At 38.0% G+C, this 18321-nt stretch overlaps 1 protein-coding gene across 1 annotated transcript; it reads right to left on the bottom strand.

The window, feature by feature from the left end:
* LOC109127553 lies at positions 2873-3336 on the bottom strand. Its single transcript, XM_019232501.1, has 2 exons — positions 3077-3336; positions 2873-2988 (listed from the first exon to the last, which is right to left on the bottom strand). The coding sequence occupies exons 1-2, from the start codon at positions 3283-3285 to the stop codon at positions 2919-2921; spliced, it is 279 nt and encodes a 92-aa protein (XP_019088046.1). The 5' UTR covers positions 3286-3336; the 3' UTR covers positions 2873-2918.

Here is an 18321-nt window from a genome sequence, read left to right as displayed (position 1 = left end):
AGTTACATGTTAAATTATTCAATGGTGTTTAACTTAAGCTAAATCTATCAGCGTCAAAAATTATGTGGTAAGCTTTAGTTCCAAGTTCCAACACCAATGTGATGCCTCAAGACCAGGGTATATGAGCAGAAAAACTCAGAGCTCTACTTTCATATCATTACCTAACTGACTGAATAAGATCCCAATATCCATTCCTTGATTCAATGTAGGTATTACTACTGAGTAAGGGCATTGTGTGGAAAACCCAACATTTTTGTTTTTGGACTGTTTTATCGCTTTGCTTAGCCTGCTTACGCATCGCTGGAACTTCTTATGGCAGCTTATGTTAGTCATACCTGAAATGGGAAACAATTACGAAAAGGTTTCAGCGTAAGTATGACAATTCAAGACCAAATATTTAGCATTTGACTCCATCAAGACTTATATAGCTTAAGAAGAATGAAACATGGTAATGTTTCAAATCTTTAAAGCTATGACCACTTATTATCAATGCAACAAGGCAAACAAAAGATGAGAAGTTAAGATCCCTAAAGCAGTAGAGTCACAAAAAAAAATCATTATTTGAAATTATCACAAGAAACAATAAAACACAGACCAAAAAAACATTAAAGTGTTGAGTTTTATCTCAGAAATCAGAAATCAGAAGAGGCAAGTGAAATTAGCAAAATCATTGTCAAAATCAGATTTTTTGGCAGGGGTTTCAAATTAAGTCAATGTGATAAGCTAATAATTACAAGAGTGTGATTCCTTTATATCTAATTATGGAAATTAAGATTCACAGAGAAAACACAGGGAACCGAATCGAACCTCGCTGCAAACGACACCGAAGAGGACGACGAAGACAGCAACGAAGAAAGCCGCTGCAAAACGCATCGGAGAAGTGCGTATCATCACCCTCGTCGTCTCGTAGATGTTTGTGGAATTTAGGGTAAGTCGTTCGTTGTCTTCTTTGCTAAGGTTTCTGAAAGCCATCGCCTTCGGGTGACCAACAAACCTCCAGTTTAAGCCATTGTTTCAAAGGATTCGATGTGAATCCATTGATTTTTCTGATTTCAGATGAATCTCATTTTCAATCTCCGTTTCATTCCACAGAGAAGAGAGAGAGAGACAGTGGAGAAGAAAATGCGCGAAAAATAAAAAAAAAATCTTTGATATTTACGAACCCACTAATCAACAAACGCCACGTAGCGTTCCTAAAGGTTGCTCAAATTGCAGCAACCATTCTCGACTTTATGGATCTATAAATGAGTTTTTTTATTTTTATTTTGGGGCCCAAACCCAAGAGTAACCATGAAAGCATCTCCCACTATAGATGCTCTAATAAACTGTGTGAGGATTTTTCATGAATGCTTTTGTGATTGTAGTAAATAGTTAGTGTGTCATACATTTTTTTAAAAAATTTAAATTACTTAGATTTGAGTTTTTATTGTGTTAATTTTGTGTTACAACGATTGAGCCCATTTTCCAAACCCTTAAACTATGGTGGTCTATTGGATCATTAGTGGAATTTAATTAAGTTGGGAATGCATTAGGAAATTTGTATCATATAGTTACGTTTTTTTGCTACTAACAAATAATATCTACAAACTGTTACAAATTAGTGACAAAATTTAAATTAATAGATATTGTAGCTAATTAGTCACTAAATGTAGCTATATAATGACAAATAGTAACATACATAATTTGTAGAAAAAATGTTACATATTTTGTGTCACAAAATATTGTAACACCGTAATACACAACGCTAACTGTAGCAAATTCGTAGCAAAAAGTTGTTTGGAAACTGTTGACAAAAAAAAAGTTGTTTGGAAACTAAAACCAACACTTACGAAAAGAAGTAACATTTCCCCTTATCATATTGTTTGGAGACAGACAATAAAAGAAAAAAGCTTAGATCCGAAAAAAAAAAACTTTGCAGATCTCTTCTCCTCCTCTCTATCGTGATGTTTGATCTACTCCCCCACCCTCATTCTCCTTCGTCTCTCTTTCATTCGACCCAGCTCACCCAAAACCTACATCACCTTCTATCGAATCTACATGCCTCTCTTGCATTTAAGACTAGAATTGAAAATTCATTCTCTTCGTGGTTTCAGCAAGTCTAAATGAATTCAATGTGGCAACGTCTCTCGTTTCCTATCTCATATCTCTATCTCCAATCTCATATTGAAATTATTATCAAATCATGTGTTTCTAATAGCCGATAATCTGAATTCATTGGATGTTGGAACAGAACATTCATAATTGGTTCTTGTTGCAAATAGTGTATCTGATTTTAAAGAGAAGAGGCAAATTAAACATTCATTTTTGGTCCTTGTTAAACTTTTCTTAAATTGGCAAGTAAGAAAAATTTGCAGGTATGCTAAAGCTTTGTAGTTTAGCTGTGCTTATTTGTTTTTAGCAGCTAATATAGGGAAGGCAATGAAAAGGTGTGGAGGAGTGGCGAACATTAATTTCAAGTCTATGCATTAGGTGAAACGGAAGAAAGAATGAAAAAGGAGAGAGACGCCTGAGGTCGCAAATTGGAGGACGGCAGAGTGGAGTTTTGTGGGAAGGGGATTGACTTTGAGGGCAAATAAAACATGTGTTAATAATAATTTGGACTTTAAAAGATATTTGGCCCAAAAAAATAGGAAATGGTTAGTGGGTAAATTTCAAAAATTTGGTCTCATTAAACAGAATGAATCGCTGACGTGGCAACACCAAGAGTGAGGAAAACAAACTTTATATATAATATAACAAGAATCAATATTATGATACAAAAATGAAAAAACAAAAATATATATATAAATACACATAATTGTGATAATATATGTATTTTTAAAATAGATAATTTTTGTTTTTAATAATTTTTTTATTAGATTTTCAAAATAAACTTAAAAGTTAAAACTTCATAAATGTTAGAGACAATCACAAATTTTCTACGAAAAATTATTTCTATCAGTATCTCCTTCTGTGCGAACTTCTTCGGATGTTGTCCCATGTGAAACTCTATACATGGATATATCATGAAAATTAGAACAATACGTATAACTTATATATAACTTATATACGTAGAAATGTGTGGAGAAAATAATACCGTGAGGAACTATGGGGAGGGTTTGGGCCACCGCATTTGATTTTGCAACGTAAGAAGCAATTACCGTCGTGTTCGTTACAAGGCTTTGAACACTTGCGATAACAGTTAATCCAATCTTTTTTCCAATCGTTTTTAGTCCCGTTTGCTTCTACTGCCACCACAACAATCACCACCATCATGATAACTACTATTGCACTCCATTTTGCCATCTTTGATCGTCTTAGAATCCTGCAAAAGTATATTTGTTTTGAAAAATAAAATAAAATCTAATGACTCTTCTATTATGTTTAAGAAATCAACCTCTATTTATAATACAATTTGTTTTAATTTTGAGTAGATTCGCTTACTTAGTGTTTGCAGTAGTTTTAATTGGTTTAGTCTATTAACTCCCCTCATATTTATGTCCAAGATTTTGTATGTTTTTGCAGAATTAAATTTTATAAATATGAACAGATGTATATTGTTGTAAATGTGGATCCAACCATTCTTTTTTTTTTGGGGGCAAAATATGGATCTATCCCTTGAAGAGTAAATCTCATGCCAATAAGAAAAAGTACTCCAAAAATTTAGAGGACATTAATTCATAGATTTCATATGCTTAGTTTTTATTTGTTGGTTAAAAACATTAATAAATTTTACACTTGGTGAAATGAAAACACTTTGTTTAATTAACCCTTTTCAGTTTTCTTTTCCTTTTATTTTATCTATATATACATTTTTGGAGACATTTATGAAATAAATCCCGAAGTTCATACCTATTTACAAGCATGCCATTAGTATTAAATATTAAATATTAATTTGGTAATTAATTTTATAGTAGCAAGATTTCGATTTTAAAAAACAAAAATTCTCCTTAACCAAATTTCCAAAAATATCTGCCTAATAAATAATCGATTAATTGCTAAAAAATCAGCCTAGATATTCGACCTCAAAACATTGATTTCAGATTATTTTCCCCCTATAATATATGTTAACAATAAAATTAAGAAACAAATTTAAATACAAAAATATATCATATCCCTACCATATTCATTAAAAACAGATTACAATTATTTACTCCCTAATTAGTTATTAAATCAGATTATTATTTTTTGCTTGGAAAGGTTTGTTTCCTCAACATAATGTTCACCCTATAAATACTATACACCTAAACCTCGATTATATATCAGCAATCATAATTACATAACCCTTAAAAACCCTTAAACACTTTTTCATTCTTGATTTTTAGATCTGTCTCCAAATATTGAAAATCTTTCTAAGAAAAAAAGATAATGATAGAGAAACAATTGAGTGGTTATTATACTTTTTTTTTTGGTTAAAGAACACCATCAAGATTTTGTAATACAGTAAAACCTCTATAAATTAATAATGTTGGGACCAAGACATTTTATTAATTTATAGTGATACTTCATTTATCTATAAATTAATAAGTATTATTTTATAGTGTAAATTATTAATTTATAGGTATATTTTTAATTGTTTAGTTTAATAAAAATAATGAATTGAGACAATTTTTGCAAAATAAGATAAGAATTTTGGATGTTGTAAATTTTATGGTATTGGAATTGAATGTGAAATAATTAAAAAATATTATTGACAATGAATTACAAATATTATAGACAAATTCACTTATACATATGACATAAATATTCAAATTTATGAATAAGAATATCTATTCTCGTATTTTAATAGTCTATCAAACTATGAAAATGTAAATGATGCATATTTAGAAATTGAAAATTTTAAAAAATTTTAGCTGTTTTATGAAATGTTATAGAATATTTTATATCATTATAGATTGAAGATACAACATAACAATTGTTTTATATATATGAGGTTTAAGAGAAACATACTTTACTATATCAGCATCTATATATATATATGTAAATTTACATGATTATTAATTTATGATATTATCGGATCCATATCTTACATGGGGATTTCAAAATAATTATTATCGTATTATCTTATCGAATTTTGTTAATTTTTACACTGTTCCGACTTGGGACTAGCAAAATTTATTAATTTATTGTGTTTATTAATTTATAGAGTATTAATTTATAGAGGTTTTACTGTATCATATATTTGGAATTTTAGAATATAGTTATTCTTTTTTTTTGTGATGGTTTTCATTTCAGTTCTCACATATAATGTTTTCTTATACAGTTAAGTCATTAGTTTTTATTTTACTTTATCAAAAAAAAATTATTGTTTATTTTATGTTTAATGCTTTAAGTTTCACAAATAGTTTGGTTTGTATAAAATATATCTTCATAAACATGAACAAGATGAATCAAAACAAAAATGGAGAAGTCTTAGTTTTCGTTTTTATACTTTTTTTTTGTTTTTCTTAATTCATGCAAATTATATTTAATTATTTTATATTTTTTTGATAATAACTATAATTCTTCATCTATATTAAAAATACATTTTAATTTTTTGATAATAAGAAACATATCTAACTAAAAAAATCGGTAATTACACTTAAAATCTTTTAAGGTTATAATTTCTTAGTTTCCAAATTAGATGATTTATAACAAAATATAGTTAATGTGATAGCTAAAATCCCGAAATTAAGCAAAATGATAATGTGCTAATGAATATAATTATTTTAAGAAAACTCTATAAAAATATTGTTTCCTATAATTTTGTTTTAATGTCATATCTTCTTATAATACTCAATTCATATTTTTTTTGTCTTTAATTATGTATGTATATTGTAGTATGTATTTATATATTAATGTGATATATTGGTGAAAAACGGACCAGCAACTATTATAGTATGTATGTATATATTAATGTGATATATTGGTGAAAATTCGAAAATCTCAGATTATATAGATATAATTATTATATATAAAATACCAAAATCATGAAAATAGTAATGAGTCTTTTAGTTATTTTATTTGATCTCTCATGTATCAAATAAGATATAGATTTTAATAAAACATTTAGTTGTAAAAGTTATATTTTTACTTGATAAAAATTTGAAAAATTGATTTGAAAAAAGTGAAGTTTAGCCTCACATACTATTTTACTTTCACGGGTTTCGTATGATGAGTTTTTGTGGATTAAAAATCTTTGAACATGTTGTGTGACCCGCCTAGCATGGCGGGTTTGGACTATAGAACCAACACTAAAACTATTAGTTTATTTCATATATACTATAAATTTATAATCATAGTTTGGAAAATTAACTTATAAATTATTTAGTATATGAACTACAAAATATTACACATACTATAATACATTCTTAATATTCCAAAAAAAAAATTTAAATACACATAAAACTATACAAGAACATATCATATAGGCATATACCTCTGTTTATTTCTAGAGAACAAAACAAATCTAGAATTTCATACTCTATCTAATAACAAATTTAATGTAATTAAGTTATAAACTTTATAAAAGTGTAAGAAGAAAAAAAAAATTTAAACAAAATTCTAAATTAATTAGATAAAAGTTAATTAATTGAAAATTTGAAAACTAAATAAATTAAAAATTATTATTTAAAATACAATAATTTATAATTTAACCTCGCGGTGTAACGCGGGTGAAATCCTATTAAAGATATATTTAATATTAACCTATACAAGGTATGGAGCCCCCACGATATTGCGTAGGAACTCATTTTAGTAAAATATTTATTACAAAAATCCTTTAATTAAATTTCTATATCGCGGGGGAACTCATTTTATTAAAATATTTATCACAAAAATCCTTTAATTAAATTTATTTATTAAACTATTGAGATTATTAAATTATTTAATAAAAATTGCAAAAACATACAATTTTTTGAAAATTTCTTTATATTTTATTTGAAAAATATACTTTAAAAAAATAATCTTACCTTCACATATGATTAAATAAATAATTATCAATGCTACATAGTACACACATCAAATTAAACAAATTTTTACGATTAACTGCCATGATTACATTACAGTCGTGTTATTTCGTTCGCTTTTATTCGTAACTTTTCGTTCGCATCTTTTCAATGTAACATTTTATTTGTGTCTTTTCGTAGTAACTTTTCGTAAATATTTTTTAATTTCTGAAAAAATGAATAAATGCAATCTACAGTTGTGTCTTCTTTTCTTAACCTCACCGTCAGTGAGGCAAACCTCCCATCTACTGCGCTATACACACAAGCAATAAGATCTCTACATGCCACATACAACAAACAATACAAACAAACCAGGTAATATGCAAAGCAATCACACCATCGTCGTAACTGAGGAAGGGTGTCGACCGACACCAAGTGGTGTTGATCGACACTGACACGTGCTCCACATGGTGTCGATCGACACTCGCTAAAGTTGTCGAACCGTCCTCGCGTTGGTGTCGACCAACACCCCAACTGGTGTCGATCGACACCGATGCCGAGCATCGATTCCCTTCGATCAGAAACTCTCAATCTCGCCTCCAAGCTCCTCCAATCCGCTCGAAGCATTCCCAGAAGTAAAACCCAGCCACAACAGTCACGAAAAACCAAAGGAAACTCAAGAGAAACAATCACATAAGCACAAAATCACAAAAAGCTAGAGATCTTAGCTTAGATAAGCCATGGTCATGCACTCACCTCTCTGCAGGGAGATTCTGACAAACAATGATGAATCCCACACTCCCAGCAACCTTCTAGCTTCTTCCTAGTTTCAAATCTCCCAAGAAAAGCCAACCAATCACCCAGAAATCACCAAAAAGCTCAAGAACACACTTTCTCATTGTTTTCTCTCAAAGCGGCGTGAGGTAAAAACATAACACGACCCTAGGTCGATTTCTCCCTTTTAAACCTCGGTTCAATGGTTTCCTTAAACCAAACCGGTCAAAATCGATCAATAACTCAATCTGGTCGAACCAGAAAACATTGGTGTCGACCGACACCATTCGTGGTGTCGATCGACACCCAGCCCCAAAACACAGAGTTTTGGTTCACGGGTGTTACAATTCTCCCCTACCAACGTAGATTTGTCCTCGAATCACAACCAACCATCAGTCAAGGACTCCCGTGCCACCGTCTCCACGGCCCGCACTCCTCCGACCGATCTATGAAAGGTCACCTCTAGGCGATAGACTCACGTTCCAGGCATTATTTGCTCTCGACTTTTGGACTTTTCTTTACTCACAGGCCTAAACCTTGAGTTTTTCTTGGCTCCTCATCAGGCCGAAGCCTGCATGCCATAATATTGGCTCCTCATCGGGCCTAAGCCCGCATGCCATAATATATAAGGAAAAATCCAATACTCGTCCCCCGGGTTGCCACCCTACAGCGCCCCTCCGGATCGTCATCCAAAGTCGATATACTAACCATACTCCCAAGCCACAAAGCCTCAGAATATGGCAGTACTAGGAGAACCTAAGTCCCCCAGGAATCGCGAGCAAACAATTCTGAACACGTCTGAGTCCTATCCCTATCCAGGCTTCCTTCCCGTGGCTCGCGTAAGACATCACAATGTCCTACCAACCACATATCCCCTCACTAGGATACCTCATGACCACACATGGATCATCTCACTGCCACTAGGGCCGCCACAAAGGCCAAACAAATGTCCTAAACAGACCGCCACCAAGGCCAAACAAATATCCTAAACAGGACCGCCACCAAGGCCAAACAAATTTCCTAAACAGGACCGTCACAAAGACCATCTGTCCCGAAGGACCGTCACAAAGACCATATGTCCCGAAGGACCGTCACAAAGACCATCTGTCTTGAAAGACCGTCACAAAGACCATCTATCCCGAAGGACCGCTTAAACAGACACTCTGGCTAAACAGCCCGCCACAAAGGCCACACATCTGGCTAAACAGCCCGCCACAAAGGCCACACAATGTCTCAAAAGACCGCCACACACAGGCACAATAACTCAAAAGTCCGCCACTAAGGCCACACAAGCCCCTCCTAGGCTCACAACCACTAAAATGGACAAATTGTAACTCACATAAAACTTTCCCTTTTTAGCACTTTCCCCTTTTGGAAGCTTTCCACTTTTGGAAACTTTTATTTCAGGAAACTTTCCTCCAAAAACCCCGCCTCACGGAAACTTTGTACCCCGAGCAACACCTCATCTTGTTACTTAGTCGCACAACCAACCATCCCAAACGACTAAGTAAACAAGAGAGATGGGCAGGAATACTCCATTCCCGCTCCAGCCACGGATTACAGATGGGACCACACTAGACAAGCTCAAGTCGCGGCTTGCTTCTCGAACCACTTCTTAAACCTTGCCTTCATCCTCGCCTCTGGCTCCCAAGTGTGCTCCTTAACACCATCACAGTCCCAAAGGACTCTCATCAAAGGAATCTGCTTCTTCTGAAGTTCCTTGATCCTCCTCTCGAGAACCCTCACTAGTCTCGCCTCCAAAGTCATGTTAGGCTGAAGATCCTCAGGAATCTTAGCTAACAATTGATCATCCTCACAGAGACACTTCCGCAACATAGACACATGGAAAACCTTATGGAAAACACGCATAACCTCAGGTAACTTCAGTCTATATGCCACTGGTCCAACCCGCTCAATCACTCTGAACGGACCCATATACCTCAGACTCAACTTAGTCTCAGTCAATGACCTGTTCGGACCTAGCAACATGGCCATCTTGAGGTACACTCTGTCTCCTACCTGAAACTCAAGATCTCTCCTCCTCCTATCGGCATAACTCCTCTGCCGATCCTGAGTTTCTTTCATGTTCAGCTTGAGAACCTGAATCTTCTCTGAGGTTTCCTGAACAAAATCTGCCCAGAACATGCTCCTCTCCCCCACCTGAGTCCAGCATAACGGTGTACGGCATGGCGTCCCATACAAAGCCTCATAAGGAGCCATCTTAATACTCGCCTGATAGTTGTTGTTGTAAGCACACTCTACCAGGTTCAGGTGATCTGCCCAATGGCCACCCCAATCTAACACATACATCCCCAGCATATCCTCCAGCGTCTGGATCGTCCGCTATGACTGTCCATCTGTCTGGGGATGATAAGCTGTACTCATATGCACCTTAGTGCCCATCTCTGCCTGAAATGCCTTTCAGAATACAGAAGTGAACTTCGAATCTCTATCAGACACGATACTCGCTGGCACCCGATGCAATCTGACTATCTCCCTCACATACTTCTTAGCCAAGACCGCTGCTCCATCAGTCTTCTTAATGGCCAGAAAATGTGCTGACTTAGTCAACCGGTCCACAATGACCCAAATAACATCAAAAGTCCGAGACACTGGTAATCCCACCACGAAATCCATCGTGATCATATCCCACTTCCACTCAGGAATGGGTACACTCTTCAGTAACCCGCTTAGAACCTGATGCTCAGCCTTTACTAGCTGACACACATCGCACCTCGCGACCCAACTAGCTACATCCTTCTTCATCCCGACCCAATGATAGTACCTCTTGAGATCACGGTACATCTTAGTCGCTCTTGGATGAATAGAAAACTTGCTCGCATGAGCCTCTGTCAGGATCTCCTATCTCAACTCCTCATCCTTGGGCACACAAATCCGACCGTGCACCAGGATAATACCATTATCTGAGACCTGATACTCTGAATCAACATCCTTTGAGGCATTCACCAGCCCCAAATCCTTCTCCTGTGCCAACCGCACCCTGCTCAGAAGATCTGCTCTATCAACTGCTTCCAAACCCAACGGTTCCTGAGACACCGCACATAACCTCAAAGCACTGATCTCTCCTACTAGAGACTCCATATCCTTCTCCTGAGCCGAAGCTACTCTCTTCTGACTAAGAGCATCTGCAACCGTGTTAGCCTTACCAGGGTGATAGGCTATCTCAAAATCATAATCTGTCACCAGCTCCATCCACCGCCTCTGCCTCAAGTTCAGCTCCGGCTGAGTGAATATATACTTCAGGCTCTTATGATCTGTAAACACCTGTACCTTTGCACTGTAAAGATAAGATCTCCAAACTTCAGGGCAAAAACTACATCAGCCATCTCCAAATCATGAGTAGGATAGTTGCCCTCATGCTTCCGCAACTGCCGTGAAGCTTAGGCAATCACCTTCCCATGCTGCATCAACACACAACCCAAACCAACTCCGGATGCATCAGTATAAACCACATAGGGTTTCTCCTTCTCAGGAAAAGCCAACACTGGTGTAGTAGTCAACATCTCCTTCAGGCTTGCAAAGCCTTCCTCACACTCCTGTGACCAAACAAAAGGAACATCGTTTCCTTTCAACTTAGTCATAGGACGTGCTATGCTCGCAAAACCCTGCACAAATCTCCTGTAGTAACCTGCCAACCGAAGAAAACTCCTGATCTCTGTGGCATTCTGCGGTCTAGGCCAATCTCTGATAGCATGGATCTTCTCCAGATCTACAGAATCTGCAGACACAATATGATCCAGAAAACCCATCTCACGCTGCCAAAAACTGCACTTGCTCAACTTAGCAAACAACTTCTGCTTCCGCAGCTTCTCCAGAATTGCCCTCAAATGCACTGCATGTTCCTCATGACTCTTCGAATAAACCAGGATATCATCGATGAAAATGATGACATACACGTCCAGAAACTCATGAAACACGCTGTTCATCAATCTCACAAACGCTGCTGGTGCGTTAGTCAACCCAAACGGCATCACCACAAACTCATAATTCCCATACCTCATCCTGAATGCAGTCTTTCTCACATCTGCCTCATCTATCGGTATCTGATGATAACCCGACGCCAGATCTACCTTGGAGAACCAAGTAGCACCTCTCAACTGATCGAACAACTCATCGATCCTAGGAAGAGGGTACTTGTTCTTCACAGTGACCCGGTTCAAACCTCTGTAATCAATACACAAGCGGAAACTCCCATCCTTCTTCTTAACGAATAACACCGGCGCTCCCCACGGTGATACACTAGGACAGATGAATCCTTTGCTCAACAAATCATCTAACTGCTTCTTCAGCTCTGCCATCTCTGCTGGAGCCATCCTGTAAGGAGCCTTGGATAACGGTGTCGTCCCTGATTCCAGTTCAATCGTAAAAGGATCATAACGAGATGGTGGTAATCCCTGCAATGACTGGAACACATCCTCAAATTTCTCAACAACCTGAATACCGCTAACCGTAGACTTCCCCACTGAATCTGGCATTGATATAGTAACCAAATAAGCCTCACGGCCCTTTTCGATCATCTTCCCAGCCTGAATGGCCGAGATCACGAGACTGCCTGAAGTCGGTCTGATACCCTGAAAGACCAACTTCCCTCCTAGAAGCTCAAACTCTACTCTACCCCGATGGCAATCCAAATGCACCATATGCCGATGCAACCAATCCATCCCGAGAATAATATCATACAACTCCACTAGACTGATAAGCAAATCCGCTGGCCATGACTCTCCTGCGATCTGAATATCAAATCCTCTAGCTCGTCCAATAACTCTCAGGAACTTGCCTCTCGCAACTCTAACAACTCCTGAACGCTCCCCGGGATCCCCTCTGATTCCTGCGCTCTCTGCACACTCCGGAGTAATGAAGCTATGAGAAGCTTCAGAATCAAACATAATGTGGGACTTAAACCCGCCCACTAACAAGGTCCCTACACAAACCTCATGTGGTGACAACCTAACACGTTATCACATGAAAAACATAAAATTTGAACCTACTGAAATTCACAAAGTTTAAGTACCAGAAATTATACTTGTGATCTCTCGGCACTGGTTCCACCAGTCTCTGCAGTCGTGTAAACCCGTGGCGCCTTGCTCAATCCGTGCAACCTGCTGCCCTCCTAGCTATACCTGCTGCAACGCTGCCACTACCACCGGCTGCAACTTGGGACATAAGGGCCTGATGTGCCCTGGCTCCCTGCAATGATAGCATACACGAGCCGCTACCGTTAGAGCACTCCTCTTGGGACAACTAGCAATCTTGTGATCCTTGCTCCCACAGTTGAAGCAACTCGCACCACTTGGCGTCTGCATAGCCTCCCACATCCTCTTGGTTCCCTGCACATGCTTGCCGCCCCTGCTAAAACCTCCATGATGCTGAGCCTTACTAGGCTGAGCTGTTGGACTAACTGCCACTGACTGTGCCCGGATATCCTCCTCAATCTCTACCGCAGTCTCCACTAGCTCTGCACGCGTACCATAGCTCAGCCCTCTACAGTGAACCCTCAAGTTGTCACGTAGGACCCTCATAAACCTCCTGATCTGAGCCTCCTCAGACTCTATAACCTGACTCCCATAACATAGAAGTCGACTGAACTCTAAGTCCAGCTCCCGCACTGACCACATCTCCTGAGATAACTGAAGGAACTGCACCTCCAACCAGTCCAATGCCTCTCTCGGAAAGTACTTGCGGTTGAACTCCCCCAAGAAGTCAACCCAAGTCAGCTCCCTCTGCACTCTCCTAGCAGCCACTGATCTCCACCACACCTCAGCATCACCAATCAAGTGGTGGACCCCTATGTCCACCCAAAACTCCTCAGGACATCTCAGAGTGCGGAAGTTACGTTCCACATTCGTCCTCCACGCATCTGCAGCAGTAGGGTGTGTACCACCCGAAAACCGTGCAGTACTGATGTCATGCATCTCCTTGAGCATAGACAAATAACGACTATGCCCTCCCACATTCGCAGCCACTGGCCAGGGACTCCACCCGCTGGGATTCACACACCCGGAACCCTAACATCACCGACCACTAGAGCATCAACACCGCCCCCTGATATGCTCAAATTTACCCTAGAGCTACTCTCTCAAATTAAGAGATCACTGTAGTATTTAGGGATCATATCCACAAGGACTCTAGATCACACATTATATTTATTAATCTTTTAATTAAGCTAAACAAAAAGAAATTGTATTAAAATTAAAGGAGCAAGAAAAGAAATAAAAAGAAGAGTTAATTCAATAAAAGAGAAGATAAGTTCAGGGAAATTCTCATGAAATTCATAAAAATCAGATAAAATAATTGTTAAGATTTATTAAGAACAATTCTAGAACTCAAATCACAAAGGTAAAATTAACCAGCTCTCGCTGCGAAAATTATCTAAGTCAAAAAACTAGAATTCCAAATGTCTTTGCAAATCCTAATGATTAAACTAGCATTAAATTCAGGTTTGATAAGTTCACAAAATCCATAAATCTGAATCACTTGATTCTCCAGCTTCTTAACATGAGTGTTTAATGCATCAAACTTCCCAGTCAGCTCAGTGTAAACAAAATCAATCTTTCCATTGAAGTATACTGTTAACTTCTGTTGACCTTGAAGAATCTGCTCAATCATTGATTCCATCTTGCTCTCTGAATTGGATGGAGGGAGGGGTTGGTAAGAAGAAGATCTATAGTTCCTGGTGAAATTGCTGTTTGGATTTCCTGAGAATAAATTCTTCTGACCAAATCTCTGATTTTGATACCCAGCTCCATACACATAGTTGACATCTTCTGTAATCTATGGCTTTGGCTCAAAAGTCTCAACATCTTCAGCAAAATGGACAGACTTCTTTCCCACAAGAAGATTGTGCACTGTATCCAACTTAGCATTCACCGCAGCAAACTGAATTGAACCATTGCCTCAGCTGGATACCTTGTCTTGAAGTTCCCATCACTAGCAACATCCAAAGCCATCAGATACCTCCAATCAATACTAATCAGTTGCACCTCTGAGAACCCATGATGCAGAAAGTCTCTCTGATATGCCTTGAAACTCACCCAAGCAGCTTTGTAAGATTCAGCAGGTCCTTGTCTAAGGGTGGAGAGCTTAATCCTCAGCTCATCAGACATCGCATCATCATAGAAGTAGTTCAAAAATGCCACCTTGATGTCATTCTAGGTCTTCAGAGATCCTGGTTTGAGTTGCCTTAGCCAATGAGAGGCTTCCCCAGCAAGAGCGTAGGGGAAAAACTTGCAATAGAGATAGTCCTCTGTAACTCCATTAGCCTTGATGCTTGTGACTATATCCTCAAAATGCTCAATGTGGTCTAGAGGCTTCTCATGCGGCAAGTTCTGGAATGGTCTTTGTCCAACAAGAGCAAAGTAGGCAGGCTTCAACTCAAAATCATTCCAGGGGAATGGAGGAGGGACAATTGCAGAGCAGTTCTCATAGAACAAGTCTATTCTGTTGACGTCCGCAAGAGTCTTAACAAGCTCTCCATTGTTGTCTCGTCTAGCCGGATTGTGACCTTCCATGGCTCAAGCATTGCATCGATCGATGCCATCATTGCGTCGATCGACGCCTTCTTGATTGCGTCGATCGATGTCGTCGTTGCATCGCTCGACGCCACATGGNCACCCAAAACTCCTCAGGACATCTCAGAGTGCGGAAGTTACGTTCCACATTCGTCCTCCACGCATCTGCAGCAGTAGGGTGTGTACCACCCGAAAACCGTGCAGTACTGATGTCATGCATCTCCTTGAGCATAGACAAATAACGACTATGCCCTCCCACATTCGCAGCCACTGGCCAGGGACTCCACCCGCTGGGATTCACACACCCGGAACCCTAACATCACCGACCACTAGAGCATCAACACCGCCCNCAACTGGACCAGTAGGATTTTTCCTGGTGTGAGGCTTAGGCATGTACCTAGAGAAAAGAAACAAAAGCGTGTGAGANAGATCACTGTAGTATTTAGGGATCATATCCACAAGGACTCTAGATCACACATTATATTTATTAATCTTTTAATTAAGCTAAACAAAAAGAAATTGTATTAAAATTAAAGGAGCAAGAAAAGAAATAAAAAGAAGAGTTAATTCAATAAAAGAGAAGATAAGTTCAGGGAAATTCTCATGAAATTCATAAAAATCAGATAAAATAATTGTTAANAATTTACCCTAGAGCTACTCTCTCAAATTAAGAGATCATTGTAGTATTTGGGGATCGTATCTACAAGGACTCTAGATCATACAATAGATTTATTAATCTTTTAATTAAGCTAAACAGAAATAAATTGTATTAAAATCAAATGAGCAAGAAAAGCAATAAAAAAAAGAGTTAATTCAATAAAAGAGAAGATAGGTTCAGAGAAATTCTCAGGAAATACATAAAAATCAGATAAAATAATTGTTAGGATTTATTAAGAATAATTCTAGAACTCAAATCACAAAGGTAAAATTAACCAGCTCTCGCTGCGAAAATTATCTAAGTCAAAAAACTAGAATTCCAAATGNAGTTAATTCAATAAAAGAGAAGATAGGTTCAGAGAAATTCTCAGGAAATACATAAAAATCAGATAAAATAATTGTTAGGATTTATTAAGAATAATTCTAGAACTCAAATCACAAAGGTAAAATTAACCAGCTCTCGCTGCGAAAATTATCTAAGTCTAAAAACTAGAATTCCAAATCTCTTTGCAAATCCTAATGATTAAACTAGCATTAAATTCAGGTTTGATAAGTTCACAAAATCCATAAATCTGAATCACTTGATTCTCCAGCTTCTTAACATGAGTGTTTAATGCATCAAACTTCCCAGTCAGCTCAGTGTAAACAAAATCAATCTTTCCATTGAAGTATACTGTTAACTTCTGTTGACCTTGAAGAATCTGCTCAATCATTGATTCCATCTTGCTCTCTGAATTGGATGGAGGGAGGGGTTGGTAAGAAGAAGATCTATAGTTCCTGGTGAAATTGCTGTTTGGATTTCCTGAGAATAAATTCTTCTGACCAAATCTCTGATTTTGATACCCAGCTCCATACACATAGTTGACATCTTCTGTAATCTATGGCTTTGGCTCAAAAGTCTCAACATCTTCAGCAAAATGGACAGACTTCTTTCCCACAAGAAGATTGTGCACTGTATCCAACTTAGCATTCACCGCAGCAAACTGAATTGAACCATTGCCTCAGCTGGATACCTTGTCTTGAAGTTCCCATCACTAGCAACATCCAAAGCCATCAGATACCTCCAATCAATACTAATCAGTTGCACCTCTGAGAACCCATGATGCAGAAAGTCTCTCTGATATGCCTTGAAACTCACCCAAGCAGCTTTGTAAGATTCAGCAGGTCCTTGTCTAAGGGTGGAGAGCTTAATCCTCAGCTCATCAGACATCGCATCATCATAGAAGTAGTTCAAAAATGCCACCTTGATGTCATTCTAGGTCTTCAGAGATCCTGGTTTGAGTTGCCTTAGCCAATGAGAGGCTTCCCCAGCAAGAGCGTAGGGGAAAAACTTGCAATAGAGATAGTCCTCTGTANAACATGAGTGTTTAATGCATCAAACTTCCCAGTCAGCTCAGTGTAAACAAAATCAATCTTTCCATTGAAGTATACTGTTAACTTCTGTTGACCTTGAAGAATCTGCTCAATCATTGATTCCATCTTGCTCTCTGAATTGGATGGAGGGAGGGGTTGGTAAGAAGAAGATCTATAGTTCCTGGTGAAATTGCTGTTTGGATTTCCTGAGAATAAATTCTTCTGACCAAATCTCTGATTTTGATACCCAGCTCCATACACATAGTTGACATCTTCTGTAATCTATGGCTTTGGCTCAAAAGTCTCAACATCTTCAGCAAAATGGACAGACTTCTTTCCCACAAGAAGATTGTGCACTGTATCCAACTTAGCATTCACCGCAGCAAACTGAATTGAACCATTGCCTCAGCTGGATACCTTGTCTTGAAGTTCCCATCACTAGCAACATCCAAAGCCATCAGATACCTCCAATCAATACTAATCAGTTGCACCTCTGAGAACCCATGATGCAGAAAGTCTCTCTGATATGCCTTGAAACTCACCCAAGCAGCTTTGTAAGATTCAGCAGGTCCTTGTCTAAGGGTGGAGAGCTTAATCCTCAGCTCATCAGACATCGCATCATCATAGAAGTAGTTCAAAAATGCCACCTTGATGTCATTCTAGGTCTTCAGAGATCCTGGTTTGAGTTGCCTTAGCCAATGAGAGGCTTCCCCAGCAAGAGCGTAGGGGAAAAACTTGCAATAGAGATAGTCCTCTGTAACTCCATTAGCCTTGATGCTTGTGACTATATCCTCAAAATGCTCAATGTGGTCTAGAGGCTTCTCATGCGGCAAGTTCTGGAATGGTCTTTGTCCAACAAGAGCAAAGTAGGCAGGCTTCAACTCAAAATCATTCCAGGGGAATGGAGGAGGGACAATTGCAGAGCAGTTCTCATAGAACAAGTCTATTCTGTTGACGTCCGCAAGAGTCTTAACAAGCTCTCCATTGTTGTCTCGTCTAGCCGGATTGTGACCTTCCATGGCTCAAGCATTGCATCGATCGATGCCATCATTGCGTCGATCGACGCCTTCTTGATTGCGTCGATCGATGTCGTCGTTGCATCG

This window comes from Camelina sativa, chromosome 11 (assembly GCF_000633955.1).
Source record: "Camelina sativa cultivar DH55 chromosome 11, Cs, whole genome shotgun sequence".
In the NCBI taxonomy this organism is placed as follows: Eukaryota; Viridiplantae; Streptophyta; class Magnoliopsida; order Brassicales; family Brassicaceae; genus Camelina; species Camelina sativa.
The sequence above is the reverse complement of the archived record's forward strand: the minus strand, read 5'-3'. Positions and strand labels throughout refer to the sequence as shown.